The sequence below is a fragment of the Atractosteus spatula genome, chromosome 4, assembly GCF_055471065.1.
Source record: "Atractosteus spatula isolate fAtrSpa1 chromosome 4, fAtrSpa1.hap1, whole genome shotgun sequence".
NCBI classification, from domain to species: domain Eukaryota; kingdom Metazoa; phylum Chordata; class Actinopteri; order Semionotiformes; family Lepisosteidae; genus Atractosteus; species Atractosteus spatula.
The window spans coordinates 65393967-65420537 of record NC_142709.1 but is presented as its reverse complement, the minus strand read 5'-3'; the positions used below and the strand labels follow the sequence as shown (position 1 = coordinate 65420537).

General features: G+C 37.8%; 1 protein-coding gene across 1 annotated transcript in view; it reads right to left on the bottom strand.

Annotated features, from left to right (window-relative positions):
* Positions 1-26571, bottom strand: part of dis3l2 (DIS3 like 3'-5' exoribonuclease 2) — a 126935-nt gene that overhangs the window by 25938 nt on the left and 74426 nt on the right. Inside the window, exon 14 of the mRNA XM_088912905.1 lies at positions 11615-11694. Within this exon, the coding sequence (XP_088769031.1) occupies positions 11615-11694 (80 nt within the window). The remainder of the gene's footprint in view (positions 1-11614; positions 11695-26571) is intronic.

Here is a 26571-nt window from a genome sequence, read left to right as displayed (position 1 = left end):
GTCAAAGGTCGGGTTTTTCTTCAGATCTTTTGACTCATACAGCCTACCCGTAAAGAAGAATTCCCACGTCATGAAAAAAAGACAAACTAGTAAATATATTTATGAATGCACTTCCATTGGTTTCCAAGATTCAAAATCACTAATTCCAAATTCATGTCACAAACACTAAACCCAGAACACAAGCTTGATATTTATAAAAAAAAGAGTTTAAACAGTGTGCTGCTTAATCAAGAAAATTCAAAAACTGACCTTTTGTCTCAAAATGAGACTTCAAAGAGGCATTGAGCATAAATGAAGTGTGAAATTCATTATGGGGAGCAGAGCCATGAAAGCCAACACACACTGGCCTGTTCCCCTGTCCCCTGTGCTGGGTAGCATTGCCCCCTGTGAGGCTTCCTTCAGCGCCTAGTAATCCACATCTTAGTCCCAGTGAGACTAGCACATGGCCCTGCATACTCCAGCACTGGGTTCCAGCTTTCACTCAAGAGAGCACTTTTACTGAACAGTCAAGCAACACAAAACTGAATCTCAACACCATCCTTATGAAGGTGCTCTTGAGACTTCCAACATATAGCCTCTTTCACGCCGCACTGGACTCTCTAACACTCCTGTCATCTAACTGAACAAGAATCACTGTACGTGCCACGACCCTTACCTTTTTAAGTGGACAAAGATTTCTGGAAACACCAGCACGTTAATGCTGTGAGGGGCTCAAGCATTACAACCCATTTACACTTTTTGCATTTTGTGATTTATTATATAACACAGAGGTAAAGAAACTTAAAATGACATGGAGGGTTAATGTTTATCCCCAAAATAAGCAAAATCTTAAATACAATGGGAGAATTTCAGCTGGAAAAAAAAGGACCGTCCTCACCTCTCAATGCAAAAATAAACTTTTTTGCAGCCTGCAAAGTTTGGTTTGTTTTTTTCCTCCTGGGGGAATCTGTAGGCTTTGGAATAAACTGGACAGAAACCTAGAAACCTTTGAATCCCTTAGCTGTATCTTTAAATCACCAATACCTGTCAAAAATACATTTTCCAAAAAAGCTTTGCTTAAGGGCAAAAAAAAACTTTGACACATTTAACTATATTGGTTCAAGATTAAAGATTTTTTTAAAAGAACATGCAATGGTACAGCATGAACAGAGTGGACTCCTAATATGGACGAAAAAAATCATAATGTGAATTTGTTTCGGAAAAAAGCAACTGCATGTCGCACACGTAGTTGGCTTCCTGCATGTGTGCATACAAAATGCGCAGTTTCGGGAGATAAAGGAGAGCAGGCTTTCTGTGTTGTGTATGGGAACACCTCTATCTGGTACAGCAGGTCACGCCACAGGCACATTCATCTGAGCCGTGTTAGTCTGCGGTTGCCAGTGTTTTGTGAACACATGATTGATCTGTGTTAAAAATTTGTTATGGCCTGGGTGTGCAGCCTGGGGTTCGTGGACAGGCCCTCCCAATTAGACTGCACTTGGGGGGCAAAAATATGGCCTCTTTCTATCCCTGGGAAAGTTCAGAGGGGGCCACAAAGCCACGCTGCTTGATACCGACGTGTCACTCCACTGGTTAAACACTGCTTCCATTGAACTTCACACAGCGAGGATCCCGGGGCGAGAAGGCAATATGTTTTGTTTGGCTGCCAACGGACTGCTTTTTATGGTGTATGCTCGGGCATGACCAGAAATATTCTTTGGGATATGCTTAGTGAGGTTCTTTAAAATTATATTTCTGATCACATTATTTTAGCCTTACAAAACCTCTTCTCATCACTGAATCGGACTTGCTGAGGAAAGTGTATAGTTTCAAAATCTCCTCAGAAAAGATCAATCCAAAGCCAGTTTGTACTGCTATCAGTATTTTAAGTCTACTTTGGTTGTTTTCCAGCTCTTAAAGGTTATTTTGCAGAGCTGTCCAAAGTACTGTGTGTGGTATTGTTTCTGAAGTGACACATAAGCCATTAAAAACATTCAAAAGACTGACATTTCTATAGCAACCCACCCCCATTGGGAAGGAAAACACAGGAAAGAAAGCAATCAGATGCCTTCTTTCCTCATTTAGGAACAAGAGTGATTGCTCTGCCTTATCTACATGAAGAACCCTGTAGCTCTCCTTTTATCACCTCAAAACTGGTGAGCTTAGTTTTCGATATTTTGGAAATGCTCATTTTAACCTCCTTTTTGAACTTTCTGCGCTGTGGAAGGCACTGCTGAAATGCTTACTGTTTTTTTTTTTAATTATTATTAAAAGGGACCAGTTACATTTCAAACTGACAATTTTCACTTTTCTTCTTCTCAACTATAAATTGTACCCAGGACCTTTGGACTATGGCATGTGACAAGGTCTTTCTAAATTGCGTAAATGAGCATTCAAAATGCCAAGGAGGAATGACTGGTTAAAGTTGACGCTTTGTTTTTATCTTTTGTATGCTGTGCAAACTCCGCAGTCAAGTAGCCTTTATCCTGATGGGTTGGCACTGTGAAAGCAGCTCATACTGCAGACACGCCACACCAATCTAAAGAGTCACCAGTGTGTCAAAGGCACCCTGTAACTCAACTCTGAAATACACACAAATGCACTTCAGGTTTTCTGCAGTATTTTATAACTTTGTTAAACTGACTTTTTTGTGTGAAACCTGTGTTTTTATTGAAATAAATGCCTAACAAAGATATTAAGAGATTCTCAAGAAGAACTTGTATTAAATATGTATTAAATACATATTCATATTTACAGTACATGCTAATACTCCAGCAGTTCCAAACGATCTCAGCAGGTAAATAAGATGATTTCTCATAGTCTTGCGCCTACTTTGTATCATTATCTAGGTTTACACTATCATTCCTTTCATTTTCTTTAAAAAGTATTGATTTATTTTACCCAGTTTTATACAATGTAACTACCATAATTTGGCTTCTAGTTGAAAGTTGAATGTTTTTAGCGGCGAGTAGGCAGTCCAATATTTACTGCAAGACCAACTTATTTCATCTGGTGAGGATGAAAGCAAAGGTTTAAACACCTTTGCCCATTTGAACCAAGGTGTGACGCACCCAATTAGTCTTGCACTGGGGTGCAGAGTAGCAGAGAGGTTAAGAAAAGGTTAAGGAAAACTTCCCAACATCCACCGTGTTGATATGAACAGTTTGAACACACCCACTGGCAGGGTTGAGAACACTTGTGACCTCCCCCAGACAGGATACTGCTTCACAGACGGGGTTAAAGACAGGGTTAAGAATCTGATTCAGCCCTGCATCTGGAGTTGGCAGCTATGGTTTATCTTTTATCTCGGATGGGCTGGGGTAGAAGAATGAAAACATCATTACAAGAGACCAACCTCTGACTTGGGTGTTTCACAATTAAAACCAGAGTGCTGCTGAGCTCAAGTACTTGTTTCACCCTGACAAGATCCCACATAACGTCCCCTTTTCCAGGCAGTTCATCAAATCACCTACAAATTAGCAGTGGAAAAATTAGACAATTTGTCCATTTGTCCATACTTAGTTATGCTTTCTCTGCATGTCAAGAACTCAAATCTGATCTGTAATTGTTCTGATTTGAAACAGCATCTGTCAGACAAGACAAACTGGGGTATAAGCATCACACTTTCAGAACTGTGCTGTACCTTTAAACTGTAAAGTTCCAATGTTTGGCTTACAAGCACTTGTAGATTATGCTGCATTTTACGAGAAGAGCAAACATCAAAATAAGTCAGCACTCAAAAGGTAAGAAACTGTGCCAGATCTAAGGCCAGGTCAAGAAAACCTTATTGATTTTATCTTGATTTGGCACATCCAACATAAATAGGAAACGTCTTTTGAACACAATGTAGAAATTTAGCTCCTTAACTATTTTTGTTTCCTGGGGTACACAGTGTTCTAATGTTTTAATATATCAAAATATCTAAACATAGTGTACTGTCAAGCTTTAACAGTTAAGGTTTATGTAATCTTTTCCAGAACAAAATCAGCATGACCCAAGAAGATGTAACTTTAGTAAATTGGCAATTTATTAAGAAATTATCAACTCACATGTGAAGTCTTGAAATTAATTCTGCTCAGGAGATTTTTGTAAGACAGACCTGAGCAAATGCAGGCAAATCATTCGGCGTCTCATTAGAAGTATTTTTAAGTCGGGCTCAAACAATAGCCTTTTATCATTTAAGCTACGAAACACATCAACCTGTCACAAATGGAATCAGTGTTCCGGCAATGTTGGCTTTAAAAACAGAGGGAAGAACTGCAAGCTACTACCAGTAACTCTTTTGTCCATAGAAATAATTCACAACATCATGGAAAAAAAAACTGTACCTTAAGGCATATGTATAAGAGAACCATTGTACAGACTTAAACGTCCTAAGAATCACAGCCCCCACCACCCACCCTACAGGCTCTTAGTGTTTCAAATGTGCTATGCAATTCAGAAAACACACCTAAGCTCACTAACAGACAGCAGTGTGGACGCCCGTTTGAAATGATTACTGCTGATCTGAGCCAGTACCCAAGGGGAGAAAAAACACCCTAGTTAAATTCAAAAGTATCCTGGCACTGAAAATGGCAAATCATTTTGCTGGCAGTGGTTTTTGGCCTTAAGACTAGGATTTTTACAAAATAAAAATTAAATTAATAAAAGTACCTAAGCTAAAAGTCCATATTTACTGTCAGTAACACAGCCTCTGAAACAGGTCTGTTGCTTTAACAGAGTTCAGCCCTCTACTCTCTGGGAGAGCACTGGTGCTGAAAGAACAGCACCTGTGAACATTGCAAGTATATTGCCAGAGGCAAGGCAACAGGTCATCAAAACCCTATTGAACTTCCCACATTTACAAGCAAATGTCCACTGATTCACTGTAATTAACTGTCCTCATTGCTCAACACAAGACTGGACATTTAGCACACTCCAGTACAACGTGCATAGTAGGCTTTCTTGAAACAAAGTTGAAAACTTCCAATTCATTCTGGCCAGTGAAAAAGATTTAAACCAAACATCCTCTTCTCTACTCTGCCGAGAAATGCAAATTAAAGAATCAACAGTTTACACCGCGTTTTCAGTGGTATTCTGAATACTCAAATCTTGTTTTGTTGTTCGTGAACTCAGATTGCCAAAACAACAAGGCATAACACAGAACTATTAGAGAGCTGTTCTCACAGCTAGTAACATTATACAAATGCTACTGTGTATCCAAACAACAATAAAAATAATGAGCAATGGGAAAATGGTTCTGATTCTGGTTGTTTTCCCCTTATCTCTGCAATTTTAATGTCATCTCACAACAATAAGGTGAATAAACGATTAATGATTTTGTGTGGCCTGCCCAGGGTCAAGGTACCGTAACAGGAATCTTTTTACAGGCAGGTCTAAGGAAACACACACACTAAACATAGCTGTAAGGGAAAAATAAATAATACTCTTTTATTCATATACAGCAAGGGAAACAAAACAGAAAACAAAAGTCCCTCTCTCTCTCTAACTAATCTACTTCCTCAAAATCCCTCCTTAGAAACAACCAGACAGGTAATCTTACTGGCTCAAAAACAAAACTCTCCCAAATGTGCTCCAAAAAAATCGATTCCATGGGAATGTCCATTGGTTGCTTCCTTTGCTCCTTTCTCCCTCTTGTGCAGCACATAATAGAGGCTCTGCTCTCTTCTCAGACAGCGGAGGTTGATGACCACCTGAACAATTTTGTCATCTAAACTCCTGTCTTCTTCCAATTGATCAGGTGACCGAGGACAGCAGGTCATTCCTCATTGCCTTCCGAGGAATGTGGTTCAGACAAGAACAATGTACTTACTACCGTCTTACAGATTTATTTTAATATGTAATGCATGCATGTTTTAATAACCTTACTGGATGAAAGCTTTGTAAGTGATTGTATCTGCACCATGTATTAATTTCCTTAAAGCAAGTTGGCTTGATTCCTTTTTTAGCAATCAATAGAAACCTTATCTGATTTACAAATCATGCTTATCCTGAGTACTACATTTAACTTCATCTACATGCCTCTGTACAGATCAGCATTATAATATCTCATTTGAACTGAGACAAGGTAATAGAAATCAAGCTACAGCAACCCAATCAGCTGGAAAGGCTACAATGTAATTTTTAACAAAAGCAGGAAGGACTGTCTGACAGAACTATACACATCTGGACACGTTGGTTTTACTGCGGATATTGGTCACCTCTTTGGGTTATGGACTATCCTCCTTCCCTCCACAAGAAAATTACAAGAACATTGAGAAATTCTCGTTTTGATCAAATCTGTGTGAAAACTTAATGCAAATCATTATGTCCTTACTTGGAAATGTTAAAGTTAAGAGTGTTTATCAGTGAATACAAAGTTAACCCATGCCCCCAATGGACATCCTTTTTGAAATTTTGTAGTATTATTTTTTAATGATGCAGCACCCCTCCCCCCAGTTCTTTATTGCCAGTTACCACTTGCTTAGACACTTGAACTGCACAGGGAGAAAGAAAACCCCCAGACATCCTGAACCATAACCGTACTTAGCTGGTTTGATGCAAGCTCTGTGTCTGAGAACATAAAAAACAACTGACAAACTGTCTGACAAACAGTGAAGTCCTAGGACATCCACCTGCCTTCAGTATGTTTTGTTGTAATGTGGTTCACATCAATTCTGTAAAGCTTTTAAGGTGATAGTCAACTTTTTAAGTACAACATGAGTAAAACATGAACCAGTCATTCAAAGCAAATGGGGGTATACACTGTAAAAACAAGGACAATACCTCAGCTGAAACGATGTCTGTATTCTACAAGAAAACATAACCAGACTTTTATGACTGGTGGTTTATGAAAGGAATTATCTTTAGAATTGACCTGATTTGCCAGCAGGTAAGCGTTAGAAAACATTTAATGTCCCAACCTTTCCCTTTCCAGGAGCCCCTAGAGTTCACTAAAACAACTACAGATTTCACATTTCCAAGTTTACTGCCAACAACAAAGGATTTCCACTGCTGCCCTGGGAAACTAAATCATTATTTCTGCATTAGTGATATGAGCACATGAACAATTTTCTAAACGCTTGTGGTTTTGGAAAAGCCTCATTCATTCATTTTTTTCTGCTTCTCTAAAGGGTCTGTACCCCTGTTAAGATTATAGTTTTTTTTTTTGTCTTCAATGTAAAACTGACACAGAAGGATCAAGCAGTATAGGCACACTAAATGTTGTGGTCTGGAAGAAGTAAAGCAGAAAGGATTTTCTCTTCCTTTTCTCCTCAGGAGCAAGAAAATTTGAAACTAGTGATCTTGCTTCATCCTTGAGGTGAAAAAAGTCCAAATCACCGGGTCACCACACAATTTGGAACAATTTGTATCCTCTGCACGCAGACTTGAGGTTAGATATATTGGTTTGGAAGGGTAAATAGAAGTCAGCTACTCCCTAACCCTCAGCATGAGGACTCACAGCTCAGCCCAGCTGAAATGGGCTGGTTTTAGGTAGGCAGCACACACAACTGTTTTTTATGTTGGAATTTATTTTAGATATACAGAGGATCTTGCACTGAAGAACTGAGGAAGAATAAGAAGTGACATTGATGGTCATGTGTGGAAGGATCCATCTATAATACCGTGTTGTTAAAAATAAGTCCTTGCGGTATGAGACTTACATTTTTTATAATTCTGCCTAGATAGTGACAAGGACTGTGTTCGAGTAATCTGAAGGATAACACAACGAAACTCAGGACTATCTATTTATGGTGTTCTATTAAAAACACCATCACGAGTCAAGACTGGACAAATCTCTGGTCATTAACAGTTAATCAGAGCCATCAGCGAGCCACAAATTTGCCCATAAACAGCAAAGCTCACAGTGTCCTTAACTGTTCAGTTTCAAAAGCAAGACTGCCCCTGTAGAATATCACACTGTATCCTCATCTTTTATCTTTAGCTGTAAAAGTGAAAATGATCAGCTTTTTTAACCATGAAGTTCCAAGTCTTTTTGTTCTGAAGAATATTAAAATAACTGATACATGTAATTGAACGTTGCACAAAACTCCGAAATAATTTAATGGTTCTGAGTATGCAAATGATGGGTTACTTTTCACCTTTGTTGTGGCAAATGCTTCTGCCAGGGAAGTATCAAAAATCAACTCTTCAGCCCTGTGGCTGTCAAGCTCCCACATGGGGAACCCAGGCATTTCTGATTTCACTGCCTGAACTCTAGGCATCCCAACACAGTGGCATACAATCAGAAACTCCTACCAACTCAAGGCACCCGGTGAGTTTTTATTATGAGTTGATGTTAAACAACTACACTGCCTATTTTTAGGGGCAAATTGGGCTTTGCATCAAGTCGTGCAACAAAAATAACTCCATAAATTTTTACTAGGAAAGTTTAATACCTAAGGGGCGCTTGTGTGGTCTTAGTTTCATAAAAGGCCTCATTTTCCACTCGAACACTGGAAATTATTTCTATGGCAACAGCTTTGAAGCTCTCAGCGCTCACTGAAGGCCAGTCCTCTCCCTAGTCATGCCCAGAAAGCCCCTAGAGGACCTCCCCAGCTGGCTACTTTTGCCTATGGATTGCGAAGCCAGACTGAATAACTCCACCTTCAAATCATTGAGGTTGTATGCTATATTAACTGCCATACCATTGAAGAGTCATATGTTTGAACTGTACATTTTTGCTAGGCAGAAACATTTTCCTGGTCAGCAATTCTTTACTTCATGTTAAAAAAAAAAGCATGTGTTCTTCTCATAGCTCAACGATTAGTAAAATGATATGTCATACTAAATTCTTTACCCACAGTCTTACATAGTTGCAAAAAGTCATATAAGGCAACTGTATGACAATTAAATTTAAGACACATGAGTACTAATGATCACTAAGTGCACTGATTTAAGTAAGATGACCACATAAAATTCACTGAGCGTGCCTTCTTTTTATCTTCTTATGGTACAACTCCGCTCAGAATAATTGACTCATGTCAAGGTGCCGATACCTACTGCTTTTGGCTTTACTTGTAAAAATATTTTTCCAAACGTTTTCTGTAATCGCCTTTCCAGGTGTAGGAGTTGTAAATGTGGAAGAGTTGTAAGAGTTATAAATATAGGGTACTATATGCAATCAGTAATGAGAAAGAAATTGGCTATTTTAGACATCACTGGTATGTCAGAATGTACCAAACAGATTAAAACCAGAGCTATGTAACATTGGTATTGTTAAAAGACTACAGAAGAAACACACATCAGAAAAAGACTATGAAGGATTAAAACAGGCCTTAATAGAAACAGAACAGGATAAGAGTTTTGAAAATCAGCAGAAAACTGATGGCAACAGATAATCTCTTTGAAGCACATAACAGATTCATCCCAAGACTAAATGAATCAAAGGCCCTAATGGCTTATTAAATCAATTAATAAATAAAACATTAATGATGAAAAAACAGCATATAGTTAAAGAAACTGAGTAAAACAAATTGGAAGTGGAGTGTTACATACAGGTAGGAGAAACAAAACTAAATACAAGAAGGAGCTCGAACAAGCTTCGCTATGTTGCTTGTTGACATAGCACTTATTACTTGTATGTAAACATCACAGAAATAAAAATATGCTTATAGTCCTTGTCTTTAAAACATCAAATTAAATCAAGATGAGCCACTTACTATTCTTCCAATACATTACAAATATTGCACAAATATTAGAATATGTATAGTTATTAGTGACAGTTTACTGTTTTTATTGACTTCAAAGGAACAGGTAAAGGTTTATTCCATGCTGAACAGAGAAGAGAGACAGCGTTTTTGGCTGTGGAGCCTTTTTCAGGTGTTCATTCTCGACTCCATGCTTATACTAGTAAAAAACTTTACTTTTTCCGGCAGCCATGTCATCCTGCAATTCACAGCTGGCCACCCACTGAAGCTAAGAAGGTGAGCCTGGTAAGTACCTGGATGGGAAACGAAGGTTTCTCCTGGAAGTGGTCTTAGTGGGGCCAGCAGGGGGCGCTCACCCTGCAGTCTATGTGGGTCCTAATGTCCCACTATAGTGACGAGGGCACTATACTGCAAAAAGGCGCTGTCCTTTGGATGAGACGTAAAACGGAGGTCCTGACTCTCTGTGGTCAATAAAAATCCCAGGGCATTTCTCGAAAAGAGTAGGGGTGTTACCCCGGCGTCCTGGCCAAATTTCCCATTGGCCCTTACCAATCATGGCCTCCTAATAATCCTCATCTATGAACTGTCTTCATCACTCTGTTCTCCTCCCCACTAATAGCTGATGTGTGGTGAGCGTTCTGGCGCACTATGGCTGCCGTTGCATCATCCAGGTGGGGCTGCACATTGGTGGTGGTGGAGGGGAGTCCCCATGACCTGTAAAGTGCTTTGAGTGGAGTATCCAGAAAAGCGCTATATAAGTGTAAGCGATTATTATTACTACTCTAGTGTTTCTCAGCCCTATAAAGGAAAGTGGAGAGTCAAAGAAGTGACACTGAATTCCTGAAAGGACAGCAAAGAGACAGTTCATCTATCTTGAACTCTGGGTACAAAGCAACACACTCTGTTCACTTACGGAATCTAAAAGCTCGCATCCAAGGTACATTTACTGCAATCTTCTTTCATAGCAGCAAGTACATGGAATCACAGTTAATTTCAAAGAAGAAGTGGATGAAAGTAATTCTAAAACATTACAGCAAACAATTTTGTATAGCTCCAGGCCAACTGTTTATAATGAGCTTAGTTTACCGAGTGGTGGCAGTCCAGCATGGTAATGAGCACTTTAAATGAAAAACCTAAGAAAAGACAGCGAACCCACTCACAACATCTCTCTCTCACCAGAAGCTACTCTTGTCAGGGAGGGGACAGCTGTAAAAACAATAATTCGGCACAGAATGCACCATCCTTAAACATTCACAAAAAATCAGGATTTGCCTTTATGAACTCTAAATATGAGGAACTGCAAGCACCACTCCAAAGAAATGCAGAAACAATATTTAAAATTAGAACTCCTTCCACATTTAAAATTTTCTTTTGACAAATTTTACATACAAACCTGTTTTTTTATTTGTAAAATCATAGGACAAACCTGGTTTAACTTCTGAAGTGACTGTTTTGACTATCAAATACCTTTAAAATAACAAGTGACATGACTTTACCTAAGCTTCCTGTTTTTAGTCATTGCTTCAAAGAGTATCAATAAGCCTTAAGGGTCATATCTCACTCAGTTCCTTCTGCTAGTGGTATTTGTGTGAAGCAAGAAAAAAGTACCACCTAGAGTTACTCAGAGAGATGAAAAGCTTCAGAGGACCATGGGAATAGACAGATATTACCTTCACACACTTGGTTAAGAGACTTTGACTAAGATTTTAAAGTTCAAATACCAGGGAATTCATAATAGTCCGTGTCTAACTGAGAGCTCAGCCGTGACCAAGCTTTTCTCTAGATTGAACTCTGGTCCAATAGTGAAAATATCTTTTGCAGTAACATGTCACAACGAAAGTCAAATTAATGTTTTAGACATGCCTAGTTTTAGTTGATGAATTCGAATGCCTGTCATAGGTGAATTTTCTAAAACACTCCTAATTAAGAAAAACTAAATTCTACATAAAACAGGTGCAATTTGGCTCCTTATTTAATGGAGTAACCTTTTCTGATTTGGTACTTACTTGTTACTGTCCCTGTACTGATATACATAACAGCCTTGAGGCATCCCACTCTCTCGATCCAAAGTGAAGGACAGTTTCAACTGTAAAAGAGATGACAGAGATCTCAGTGTTAATGACAACATAAGAATATAAGAGGTTACAAATGAGAGGAGGCCATCTGGACGATCTATCCCATTTGGTAGTTATTAATGTAATGATAATGTTGCTTTATTAGCCCTATACAATTTCTTGCATTAGGAATTCGACTTTTCACATACCCCAGCTTGCTCTCCATGAGACACACAGACAGGGAGAGAAGCTTGAGGTCAGAGCGCAGGGTCAGCCATTGTACAGCGCCCCTGGAGCAGTTGGGGTTAAGGGCCTTGCTCAGGGGCCCAACGGAGTAGGATTCCTTTGCCGGCTATGGGATTTGAACCGGCAACCTTCCAGTCACAGGCGCAGATCTTTAGCCACAGAGCCACTTATTAGTTAAGTGATCCAAGGATCTTAACAAGCTATTTCATGAAAGAGCCCAGGGTATTAGCTTCAACAACATTACTGAGTAAACTGACCACACTCCCACAACTCTATGAGGAAAGTAAAAGAATAATGACAACACAATGAACGATAGACCACCTGGTCCGTCAGTTTACAAATCAATCTAAATACAAAAGATGACGGATTGTCCAGTTTATGTTAAGAAATATAACAGCCTTCTGCTGCCTTGCAGACATCTCTAATGGTTGTTTTATGTGGAGCTGATAGTGATGCAGCCTCCATCACTATCAAGTTATTGCACAAAAAACACTGCAGGTAAAATTAAATGTCAGTCTTCATAAAACAATGTTCCAGGAAGTGGATCGCAAAATTAATCCCCCCCCTGCCTAGAGATTACTTAAGACATGACAAAAAGATGTGCTCCAAATGCTCCAAGGTGAAAGCTCTTGGCACAGTACACTGTACAATAATAAGCTTACGATGTGCTAATTCCAAAACATATTGATATAGCTCTTTGTATTTGGGAGACAGAGTGTAAAAAGTGACGCACTGAGCTTACTGGATAGCTCTCTACTCAGTCCCACATTCTACCCTGAGGCTGTCGGGGCAATTCTAATCCACCTTAGACAACTCTTTGCTAGGAATTATATAAACAACCTCATATAAGCTACATAATGGTGCTTGAACAGCTAAATTGGTAAGTATGGAGAGATGTTGCATTCAATCTGTATAATATACTGTACATCTGTAGACTATATAGCAATACATATATCTGTAGACTGTATAAGACAACACATCACTGGGAGAATGTACAGTTGGTTAAAGGGTATATATAGTTTAAAAAAAAACAAACCATGGTTAAATATTTTGCTACCAGTATCGTAAGATAATCCTGTCCAGCAGAATGCTACAGCATGTCAACGGTATTAAAGAAATCAGAAATGGCAAAGGGAAATAAATTGTATTTTTATGTGACATTAGTATGGTGGAAAAGTGGGGGAACAAGGTAAAATGTTATGATCTAGGACAGTAGAATCGAAAAGACACTTTCATACTAAGTTAGGCTTGAAAGGAAAGACAAGAGACCACTTGATTTTTAAGGTTATTAAATGCCTACCTCTCAGGTTTCTTCCAGGCATTGTGTCACACAGTAACATGTCACCTATTTATTTTGCAGTAGCTCTTAGGTGCTTAAATCCACATAAGTGTTGAAGAAATCAAGCATAAAGTTAAAAGGACTCTACCTCTTCCTGTGTGATGCGTGTGAAGCACCAACAGGTATATTAGTTCAGGCCTGAGTAAGCATTCTCAAGGAAATGAGCTGATGATCATGCTATTATTCACAAAGAGATATCACTATACACAACAATAATCAGGAACCATAGCCAAAACCTTCTGTTTTTTCCACGTTTCTCCACAAAGCCATTCTATTGATTTAGCAGTAAAAGGTGGTGCGAAACAGGTTTTTCCTAATGATACGCCAGGGAAAACAACCATTAACAGCTGTTAGAATTAAATTCATACAAGCATTTCTTTTCCAAAGAAAATTAAAAAAAATCAAGGATATAAGTATAAACTGGAAGTGTCTAGTGTTTACGTTATTGTGTTTTTGGGAAACATGAGATTACAAATATGCAAATAATTTCAAGGTAAGAGGAGATTTGAAATCCTTCAGCCATTATTTCCTTTTGTGAGAAGAAACAAGCCCCTCTCATGTTAAAACATGTCACTGAATAACACCTTTTATTTTATCACAATACACAACAATCACACAAACAGTACATCTGGCTTAATTACAGCCAGTACCATGTGAGCAACAATTAATGTCTTTCACTACAGAGGAAATGCATTCCCTGATGTAACATTTTTTTCCTCTCACTTACCTCTTGGAAGCACTTTAAAATCAACTACTGTATATTTCACTTTCTCTCTATGAAGTCTGGATTAAAACAACGTTGTAAGGGGAAAATAACATTTTTTATACAACATGTTGGGTGTTATTACCAACAGGAAATAATTCCACACTTGTCAAATCTTGTAAGGTCGTTATCATTATTGTTTGAAGAAAAACAAAAAAAAGCAGGCTAACACTGCATGACCTTTTTGTGCAAACACTCACAAGCACATGAGGGAATCTGCAATTAAGGTGAAACTGGAATCAAAAATGTCCACATAACTCTCAAGGCAAAGTTCAAGTGTGGAAGAATGAGTTTTATTTGGACTGAGCAAAAAACCAATAGAAACAAACATGAAAGTAATTGCAGTTGTGCTTGGCTTTAGTAGCAGGAATCAATTTGGGTTAAGCCTGAGATATCTAGTGCTTCCAGGAAGTTAGACAAACTTCCTTATTCAAAGTGAATGCACACAACTCCAGAAACAACTATCCACTGAAAGGGCAACTTCTGAATTCTGAAACTGGTCAGAAAGTATCATGGTGATTTACTGTACATGAGATATCCTAAATTACTCCAAAAATGATTTTTTCCCCAAATGGCACACAACTACCAGACTTGAGAACACTGCAAAATGGAGATGTGCACTTAATGTTTCTTGAGAATGGCAGCTGGCAAAGAATTGGGAGAAAAAAAGGCACTAAAAGGTCAAGGAAAGACTGGGCTATCTCTGTGAGGAGTGTACCTTTGCCCCCTTTATTAACCACAATGCAATGATAGAAAAGTAAATAAAAAGTAGAACGAAAAAAAATGCCTTCTGGCAAATATCAAGCGGAAACCAGAAATTGCATTTTTATGATTTTAATATCTCTTTCCCCGGCTCCTGTGAAGCAAAAGACAGATGGGATTGACACCTAGGCCACCTAGCATTAGGAGATCCACTTGCCGAGACTCTTTGCTGAAGTCGAAACCTTGTGGAATGCAGCTCAGTGAAGGGTGTTGAGCGGAGTGATTAAATTAGCTGTTGCATGAATACATCGCAATGCACTACATCACTCAGCCAGGGAACAAAACAAGTGCCAACACTAAAAGCTAAAGATGGAGAGGGTGACCCCTGATATGATTAGCCATGAACATTCACAGCACGATCCAAAAAGCCACCACTCCATTATTTCCAGCACACAGTTGTCCGTGGTTTTAAAGAGTTACTGGGAACCCATCGACCAGAGAGACGCAACCAATAAAACTGGGTGCCAAAAACCATTGAAAACAAGACAAAAATGGCTATTCAAAGCTGCTCTTAACTTAGTGAAAGTGGCATTGTTTGTGCCTTTTTTGGGGGACCAGCAGGGGAGGACTCCTGAAGAACTCAGTCTGACGTCTAGGTCAGATCACGTGCCACTTGAAGTGACTGAGGAACCCAGAGCCAAATCAAAAAGAGCAGAGGTTCTCTGGAGCTGTGTGCCTTTCTTTGAAGTAATAGAAAGCAGCCTCATCGATCATTAATTTAAAAGTTTCTTCTTTCTTCCCCTCGATTTAAAAGGACTAGACATTCTGGCTTTATTTGCTGTCCCAGTGAAACTGTTAAAGCCTCCCCTCCCAAACAAAACAAAACAAGCTGAAATCAGACAGTCTGCCGGCCTGAAAAAGAAAACCTTTTATTTCTAAATTTATTTTTCTAAAAAGTAAATTAGAAGGTTTTAGAATACATAAGTCTTGTTAATTGGTGCAGAGCTTTGAAACCACACTGTGTGTAGAAAACTCTGGGATAGCCACTATCAGAAATTTTTGTTTGCTCTTGTTTTATATAAATATAATATCACATTCTTCAAAAAGCAACATCTATTCACTCCACCATAAAGTATTTATTGTAGTGTTAAACTTTGAAAAAAACAGTGAAGTGCATTCTTCAAAAGGGAATGCTTAATGTGCCCAAGGAGACTCATAAACTTAATATCCTGAAAGATTCCAGGCAGTGGTTCCCAATCCTGTCCTGGTGTCCCACACACCTGTTGGTTTGTGTTCCAGCTGAGCCCTCAGTTACGCAAGCGAACCCTTCATTGACTTAGTAATAAGATTAATGTGAACTATTTGTTCCCAGTTTGTTCCAAACTCTTGAAGCTTTAAAAGTGGATTTTTTTAAGTGAAATGAAATCCTGAACTTGAAAATTTTAGAAGCAACTTCTTGGATGAAGTATTCATCAATTATCTAAGTAAGGTTTGTTGGAATGAAAAGCATCAGGTGTGTAGTTCACATGGACCAGGATCGGGACCCACTGATTTAAGGAAAGCATTATAACTTCACTGTACAGTGTTCTTACTGCAAAACAGCAGGTCTAAACTAGTCCTGGAGTAAAGATTCTGAATTTCAGGTCCTCTTGAAAACAAAATTTAAAATTTCCATTTATGAAAACACACTTTCTAAATAAAGTTTTTGATGTTTAAACAATGTTAAAGTATAAGCACTATGTTACTGGAAGAGTGTGGTATGACTAACTTTTATTTTCTACATTAATCATTTTGATATATGAAACCAATTAATCAAACAATGATTACGATCATGAACCAGTTCTCAGGAAAAAAAAACGTATCTCCCAGTATAAGTTCTGCAATGTGATCTGATCTTACCTTTTTAAATTCCTGCTTAAGTTCCAGTTCTTGCAAAAATAGTCAGATCACTGACCTACTTAATTAATTGCTGAATTACACAAATTTGAATAGCTTAAAATTTACTTCGGGTTCATAAAGAAAAAAAGGAGGAATGACTCATGTGCTCCATGTAAATTCTGAAAATAAAATTAAAATAAACAGCCTTGAAGTGCTGGCAGAGCTACTGTTACGGTTACGGTTTGCCACACTTAAAAATAAAGGCTTAGAACTCCTACCATCGGATCACGTTGAAAATCAGGGCGAGGTATCATGAAATATTTGACAATGTTCTACAGATAACGCATGAAAAGCAAGAACCACAAAATGCCACAGGACAAAATTCTTCATTAGTTTGAGGATCTGTTATCACTGTAAATTGACTGCTACATGAGAGGAGACTTCTATATATTAGTGATTAGCCCTTTCAGAAAATAAGACTGTTTATAAAGAAGGTGATTTTACAGTTTTATGGTTTCTTGGTCAAGAAAAGCTTCTTTGTGAATAGGATTGGTTTTGGGGGTGTAAACTGAAGGTTCCTTTATAGCTGCCAATTATAACAAAGCATTGATCCACAGTGCAATTTGATCTTGGAAATTTCTGCATGTTCTGATATTTTATTTCTTTACTCTTTTTTAATAACTACTTTTAAATATTTGCGGTACTGCACCCCAGTAGCTTTACTAACTGTATTCTATAAAAAAATCTTAATGCAAAACTAAGTCATCCAAAATGATTAAGAGAAAGTCTTAAACATGCACTAATCTAATTTAAACAGTTTTCTCTAGAAAGGTAATGACAAATGTAAGAATTTGAAGTAAAGTAAAATTGTGCTGCCCATTTCTGCAAGGTAATTTTTAGAAAACGTCAAAAGCATATAAAAATAATTCAAAATTAAAAAGCAACAGAGTCAATACATTGTATTCCTCATATGATTTACAGACTACACTTGTAACTGATATATTTTAGATCTTGTGCACTTTTTTCCACAGATTTTATAGATTTAAGACTACCTAAGATATTCTGCTACTACAAAGGGTGATCTGGAGATCAGCCAAAGTTTTCAGAAAATTCATTTTAAATGTTTCTTCTAATTTCATTTTCAGGGATCTATGTGTTGATTTTACTAAATCATCTACTAAACTTCCAGTAATACATGCACTTTAAGTACTAAAAATCACATAACTTATTAGTGTGATGACTATAATACACTCTCTTAATGCATAAAATACATTTAGTTGCTGCTTGTCAGATGCTTAAAGTCTGGCAAACTAAGCATCGACCTGTATTTCCCCTTTTGGGAAAAAAAAGTTTAAGTCATGCTTTGTCTTCTGTCCAGGTGATCACAGTATCAGTTCCTTAATGAAGTTTGGTTCTACTTACAAATACAGTATATGTACATATAAGGTCAGGATATTTTTGAAACACTTAAGAGATTTAGCTCATCTAGGAGTCAGTGTGTCAGGTACTGGCATTGAAAACAGTCTTGGTGACAAAACTAAATACTCGATCCTGTTGCCCCCATCAACAGAATTAGTCAGGACATATCTGGTCATCTGTACTTAAAATCACATTAGCACAATACAACAAAGACTGAGTGAAACATTAAATACACAAATCCAGATTTAAGCATTGGGTAAATGTTTTAACAGCAGTCTATATAGGCAGTTAACGGTCAGGGAACTAAAGCTATGTATTACTTCTCCTGACAGACACATTTTACAAAATATAATATTTATGAAAGACTCCCAACGTTAATCAAACAGTACAGATGGAAGAATAACCAGTTCTGGATCTAGAGGAAAGGTTACAGACAAATAAAGGAACTCAATCTCCTTTTCTCTTGAGTAGAGGCGTCTGAGGAAATATAACATAAGCGATCCTCTCGCTTTTAGTGTAAAGTTTAGTGTCAATTTGTTTTATTGGTTTGTTCAGGTTCCAGATGTTTAGGCCTGTGCAACCAAGCACTTGTTTACCACCAAAAGGTAAGTTCAACGCAAACACAACTAACCAATCCCAACGGATAATAACACAACTGTATCAACTGACACATTAACACCCTATACTTTAATAGTTAATAACAACATTATATTAGGTAAAAATATGTAAAGTAGCCTATAACACTGGGAAAGTCACTTTGAATTGAATTCCTATGCTAAATTCTGCTGAAAAGTGGGGGTTTACCCTGAAATATTGTAACAGCTGATTGCAAAGAAAAAAATGTATCGAAATTTTAGCAAAGCATCTTGGTGTTATGAAATTAATGAATGTAAATCCAAGCTTAATATTGTGGTGTTATCTGAAATTAACACACTTAGAGTCAATAATTAGCTACATTTAAATATCAAACTACAGCAATTATTCTTATACTCATCTGGAAAGCACATACACACATGCATACGTAGGGAAAAGATAGAGCTACAGTAGGTTTGGATTCAAGAACAATACGGCAAACCATAAAAGTGGTGCTGTAAATATTAGAAAGCCAATTTTACAGACTGAGTAAAAAGAAAAGTGAAAAAAACTATGTCTGAATTCATGTAGAGTGTGATAAAGTAAGAAAAAATTGTCATCCAACAGAAGGGTGAACTTCTTTTCTTATATTTGATTTTCAACCAAAATGAAAACATCAGCTTGAACAGTTTAGCAGAGTCAAAAATGTTTTGGACATTGTTTACTTCATGCACTCTACAATTACAATTCAGTTAGCAACACTGACACCCAAGCACTTCTGTTCCTGTGAATATTATAAGCCCCCCCATACTGCATAGGATTAGCAACAATATGTGACAAGTTCACATAAAAAGGCATGTTACCTCAATAACAACAAACAGATGTAAAAATGTGGGAAGATATATACATTAGCATATCAAAGAATATGCTCTTTCATCAACAAGACTCCAAGCAATGGAGTAAATTAGCAAAAGAAAAACAACATTAAAAATGCACAGAGTGGTATTCTTGCTTTTTTAATCTTCTATCATATCCATCCTTGATCAGAAAAACTCTTACCCCAGTGAAGGCCACTGGCAAGGCAGGCTGTATCCTGAAAGCACAAGGCACCAAACTGGACGTCGAACACAGGATTCCTCTCCCACCCCCGCACAGGATGACAGATCAGGACACAGCATTGTGAGCAAAGGGCAATTTAAAATGGTCGATCAAACCTAGAAGTAATGGAAACTGAAGCACCCCAAACAAACCCAAGCAAACTTCATGAGAACATGCAGACTCCACCTAGAAAGACCCCTAAAGCAAGAAATTGAACCATAGACCACTGCAATGCCCCTAGGTCAGACCTAAAAATGTTTAAAGGAGAAAACTGAAATGTACACTAAAGTGTTCATTTTATTTAATGATTAACTTTGAGTCTTGTTTTCTACAATATTCTGTATTACATCATTTACATAATTTTTGACACGTGTCAATTGAAAACTTACGGAAATGCTAATTTTGCACAATTTTTAGAACATGAGTGGAACGCTTCAGAAAAAGAACGTTCTGAAAACCAAGTTTTTTCGCACATCTGTCTTTCATCTTTGAAAGGAGCTACAGCTTTTCTCCTTATAGGCAGATAATAAAGATCTTCATGTTAAGAGACTGCACAGAAAGCAAGAACCAAAAGACATCCTTTAAAACACACTTCTCCAAGTATTACATTGTGATTCTGTTTTAATGACAACTCACAGGATTGTGCGTAGGCTAGTAAAGCTATTTTACTTAACTGACAAACTCAAATCTATGAACCCAAGTTGATTGTATATTGTATGACTATATTTCAGTATTTTTTAGATACTGAAAATATTACTTACTGCATATAAATTTTCTGTAATCCTGGTGGTACATACAGTAGGTTTAAACGGAATGCAATAAGTAGTGAACTATCCTGTAGGTGAGTTAATAATCACAGATACAGCTCAGTTATCTCCATGCGCACACACCACATGCCAGTGAGGAAAAACATCTCCCCAGGGAGTGTCCAGCCCTGTTTCTGGAGAACTGCAGTCCAAACACTTGGAACACGTGAGTTTTGTTCAAGTTAGCATATTGATTTCAGTTAAGTCAGGAATGTGCACCTGTGGTACTACAGGGTGTTGGTATTTTCAGATTGGGAGATCACCTGCTTCAGTGGTCAAAATGAAAGTTAATAAAATTAAAAGTTCTCCATAAAGCCTATTGGATTGCAGCTCTCCAAACCCAGGGATGGGCAACCTAGTACATTGGACAAGGTGTATGTTACCTTCGTATGCATTTCAATATAATCTGATACACAACTAAACTAGTAAGATAATTAGATATGCATTGTTTTCAACACACTATCCGCCTGTAACGTCAATGCTGTAGCTATGAAGTGAATACAAGTATAGCACACTTCCATGCGATATCGTTTTTACAGAGCCAACCAAATCGAAGGAAAGAAACAATAATTAGGACATTGAAAGCAATACTAGTGTGTATCTTTAGAAAAAAAAACGTAATCTCAATTAAATTGTACATACTGATAACGGTGATCTAACCTGCTTCAGTTTAATAATGTGCCTTCATGGTTTTAATTTCAGCAACACCCTCAGTATCCTGAGAGATTATTTTTCTTCCCAGAAAAACTGGAAATCTGTGAAAGACAACCTAATGACCTTAGTAATTACACTGTTAACACCCCTCAGAGCTTCAATGTCAGAGTAAACCAGTGACCTCTGAGTTCCTGTGCTACTCATTGCTTTCACATCAGTTTATCTGTGAATCCTCCACATTATCTCCTCCTAAACACTGAAGGGAAAGGCTGTATGAGAAACAAGTGAAATCTTATGCCAACTCAACCACCAATAATAATTTCCAGAAAACATTATGCATTAGACAATAGGGCATAATTGGCTTAACATCACATGACCCAGCTTGACAAACATTATGCATATACTGGATATCTTTAACACTAACGAGATGATTCACACTAAAAATCGCTGCTCAGAGATTAAGTTCACCCACTAATGTCACTTTTATTCAAGAAATAAACTACAGCAGTTATGTGGTTAATTGATTCATTTTTACTCCATTTTTAGGACTCATTTACCTTGAATAAAAATCAATAATTTCTTCTTAATTCCAAACAATAAATGGCACATGCAGTTTCTGTGTATTGTACTTGAACTGTTTCAACACAGCCATCCATATCTGATTCAGTCAATGCACGAACACAATGCAATTCTGAGGGGGCAATCAATGTACAATTGTGCCTGTAAACACTAGCATCTGGTGGAATACAAAAATGTAATCAAAGAAAAAAACTCGCAAAACGGAATTGGCAAATTACCAATTAGATAACCACCTACATGAAGAGCGAACTCTTAAGCAGAACGATGCATGATGTGTTTCTCCAAACAGGATGAACAGGACCTTGTTCTTTCGACCACTAATTTGTTCAAAGTGATAGTGTGTGCACAGCAAAGCTAAGTATACTAGCACAAAAGTCTGTGATAGTTATGCTTGAGTTACAAAGTGGCAGTCTGTGTTAAGCTTGAAATTTCTGCTGACTTCTCAAAAGAAAAAAGCTCCAGACAGATCAGAGGATTACAAAAGGAAATCCTAAGTCGGAATAATTTTCATGAATCATTTTCACCTTTCTACAGACTGAAATAGAGTGCTTCTGATGTTTGTCTGGTACTACACGTGATAAAAAATTCAACTGTTGGCTAGAGATCACAAACCCAACGTGGGTGATGCTGATATTTCAGAAAAACTGAAAAAATAAATACTTGAGTCAAAAAATATGCATGACAATGTATGGAAGTAGACTTCTTTAGTGCACTTTAGTCCACACCTATAGTGGCATGGAAGATCCTGGGAACTGAAGAAGCTAATGCGCAGTGGGGGCTGAACTTCCAAAGCAACAGCCCATGTGTTTCAAGGCTATGATGTGGACAGAATCCAGCAATGATTTCATAGTAATTGGCTTGAAAACAAACACACTCTATAGTTAACCGATAACAGTGAAATCTTGATTTAACACTACAGAAGAGATAAGTGCCTTTCAATTTTAGAACTACGTGCCTTATCCAACATCTCCTGCAGCCTGCTCACAACACAACCTGTGTGTTCACAGGGCATTCCAGCAATCAACGCTCAATAAAAATATGATTCACCACGGCCCCTAACATTCTCAAAAACAATGATTGTAATCCAAGAAAACCCATTGCTAACCTAAAACACAAAAAGCAATGGATTTAATTGTCTAGCTTCATAAGACCAAGCTTGCAAAAGTAGAAAGTGCAGTGCGCTGGCAGATGGAAGTGAAGTCTCAGCCTGAAAGGCATCTTAACTAAGGCTGTGCTGCATTAGAATCACAGCCCCACAGATCTGAAGCTGTCAAATGGGTTCCATGGGCAGCGCTCATTGGATTACTATAATAATTAAGTTGAATTAAATAGGCTTGTATTTTTATGAAATCCAATAGGTGTTTACCATGCAATGCAATGAGGATGAAAGTATAATATTAAGTGACTTCTAGGGTCACAGAAGCAAACCACAGTAAACAGCCTTGTTACAGTAATAAACCAATTTCTTTCACAAAGATGTTTATACGTCTGACCTGCTTACTGTAGTTTGTGCCAGATGAACTTCAGACCTCCTGCAATTCAATGGTACGACACTGTGTGATTAATTTTGTACATGGTTGTACCCAATTCACTCCAGCGGACAAGCTGTTTGGCTCTTGAAACATATTTTTGAAAGCGCCCAAGAGGTTATGCTGGTAAGGGGTTAACTATTTAATTGCTTAGTTAATGCCCTAACCTCAAACTCACTATGCTTGATTTTACCAAAGTAAAAAACACACAAAATAAGGACAGAATAATACCTTAATGTGAAAATTCAAAGGTGGGGAAAATACAGGGAAAAAAAGGAACTTTAAAAAGAGTCTTGATTTGTGTGCAATCTTATGTGTTACGTCAAACAGCAGTATACTGTATACCCCTCAACTGTATCAGCACCCACTATTTCAAGGAAAATTGGGGACACCCCAAGCTCTAATGCAATGTTCACACAACAGGGACATCAAACCTAAGGTCCATGGCGTAACAAGAAGACCATATAAAAGCAGTTTTTGATCATTTGTAAGACAAAAAAGTGAAAACTGTTTCCACAAGTGGGCTGAAATGAGTACAGTCTTTGAGAGCACACTGGAAATGTGCTACTCTGTGAACAGGAGGATTTCCACACATGTACTTTACACCAAAGCCAGGATAAAGAACCTGAGAGTGACCAAGCCACAGACAAATCTAGCAGCGTCTTGCACAAAGGTGACCTGTCTGGAATTGTACCATGTCTGAGATCCATATTCATCAAATATTACAACAGACTTTGTACATTTAGAAACTTAACTCTTTGCTGCTGCAATTCTAGATGTAGTGCTCTCTCCCAGAGTGAATTACTAAAAGGGGGGAATTTGGGAAAGTGCAGAACGAGCTGCTCTAGATGAACATTTTGGACAGCATTAGAGCAGTACTGCAGGCTCCTCCTGCTCCTCCAGTATTCACTGAGCTTTTAAACACCACAACAGTCGCCCTGCAAAACCTCCTGACTGAAATTATCGACACAGTATTCGAGACGAATGAGTATCTAACCATTTCCTTTCTAAGTACTTCACTGCATTTGAATTTTGTGTGTGGGAAAAGGGTTTGCCCTGCAAAAATACCACCACCAATAATGAAGGTCTTCTTATTTTTTTTAGATCTGCCTCCTGTTTTTCATCTTCACTTACAGTACCGCCTAGAATTATTGTACAATTTCTTAAAATATTTGGTGAATGCTTGATTAAGCAATGGAATGCTATTTTGTTTTCTGCAATTACGTTGCTGCAATATTCACATCCATTGCTTGAGGAAACAAAACTGTGATTCAAAGCCTACATTCAACCTTTGCATCCACAGGTCCAAACAATGTCAACTGGTTTGACAGCCCGGAGGACAGTGCCTCTTTCCCAGCCCCCTCACTTCTGTTATCGCCTCAGACATGCAAGGTTCTCGGTGTTACATTTTGCACTTTGTAACGTCAGCAAGTCAATTTCAGGGTATCTGTGACATCAGTGGTGCGGGGAAGCGATTAATGAAAAGACGTCTCAGCCTTTAGCCATCAGAGAAAGCTAAGTGAATAGAAAGGCATGGGCAAAAGCCAAAATACGTACCTTGCTGCATATAATCTTTTTTGTGTGGGTGCTGCCTTGCTCTAATGCTTTTATACAAATCAAATGTAAAGTTGTTTTTTTTACTATGCATATGAAATACCTTTTTATGATTCAGAAATCTTTTTTTAAGAAACAGATCTGAGCTCAAAATTCTTAACCTGCAATGTTATACTTCTTTTCATGGCATTATATTTATACAGTACGTTTCAACTCTGATGTTAAAACGTCAGTTCTTCTGATTGCGTTTTCGATGGCTCTAGATTTTGCTTTTCCCATGGTAAGTCTAAGAAAGCCTTCTTTTAAACTTTCTGTTTAAACAACTACCTAAGCACAACTTTTTAATCAATGGACAAGAAGCAGTTTCAGGCCATGTCCTTGTGATGATTTTACCCAATTGATCTTATCTGAAAGCTTTGAGCGATGTACCGGATTTATATCTTCAGGTCAACATCATTCATTCTATCTCATCCGAGATCTGTGGCCTTTTAAAGGTTAACTGCGCTTGCTAATTGCTCTCTAACTAACGAGAGCCTTGTTCAAGACAACGTCATACAAAGGCTGAATAAAAAGCCTTTTCAACTACCTTAGCAATAGCATTTAACTTCAGAAGGGCACTGTGATTTCTGAACACTTTGTTGGATAGTGGTGGTTTTACAAAGCCATTCATTTGTCTGTTATTTGCAATGAGTTGTTGCCAGCACATTTAATGTCGAAATCACAGTCTGTGCTTGAAGGTTACAAAAACGTTATTTACACAACAGAAATGTGAGAGCCCCTGTCTCTTACAAATGCTTTAAAGATCTTTAAATCTGCCTGCACTGGAAGATAGGCTTGTATTTTAGCCATCCTTTGCTTCTTGTATAATTATGACTGGTTCAAATAATAATGTACAGTATACATGTTAAGTAAAATTATAAGTCATTTAAACTTCATCCCATTCATACAACTGCACAGTTCACAAAAGCAATGTCAAAGAAGTATCTTGCTCAAGGATACAATAGCAGTTCCCCACCCAGGATCTGAACCCACAACTCTTCAGTTATTATACCGAGCACTAACCATATGTAACTATACCTTTTATAGTTCTGCCTCCTTTTCGAGTCCTTATTCCTAAACATTAATACTGTTGAAATTACATGTGCTTTTATCTCTCCATCATACGTAAGAGACATGCAGTATTAAAAAATGGTCTAGACCCTCAAGCAATTAATAAGTACTATTTCCAATTTGACTTTTTTCATGCAAACTTGGCATAAGGAAATGGCAGCTCAATTACAGTCTCATCTTGCTTCTAATGAGTTCTTTCAACCTTTCTGGTTGAGAGAGAGAGAACTAAATGATATGCTGATTGCTTCCGATTCTGGGTCACTTAATATTCTGTTCTTGGAAGTTCAGCTTCTGGTCCCTCAATCAAAAATATTGAATCCTCAATCCTACTGAATCACATGGAAAATTATCCGGGGAATACTAACATCTGCTTTCTTTGGTTAGGATACACTGTAAATCTGATGTCACTAACTACCTGGGGGTTCCACAGGGTTCAATGATGGTAACATATTGCTTCCTCCTTAGATTATTTGCCACCAGGGACTTCCATTTAATTTCACTCAAACATACTTGTGGAGCAAATCAGATAATACTATTCTGGTTTCTGCCCTTTAAAGATGTCTCATATTAAGATGAGATGATGCAACAGAAATTTAAGCTAAACCGTGACAAGGAAGGGGTTGTGCTCATACAGTAGGCTCCCAATTCCTAAAGATTCC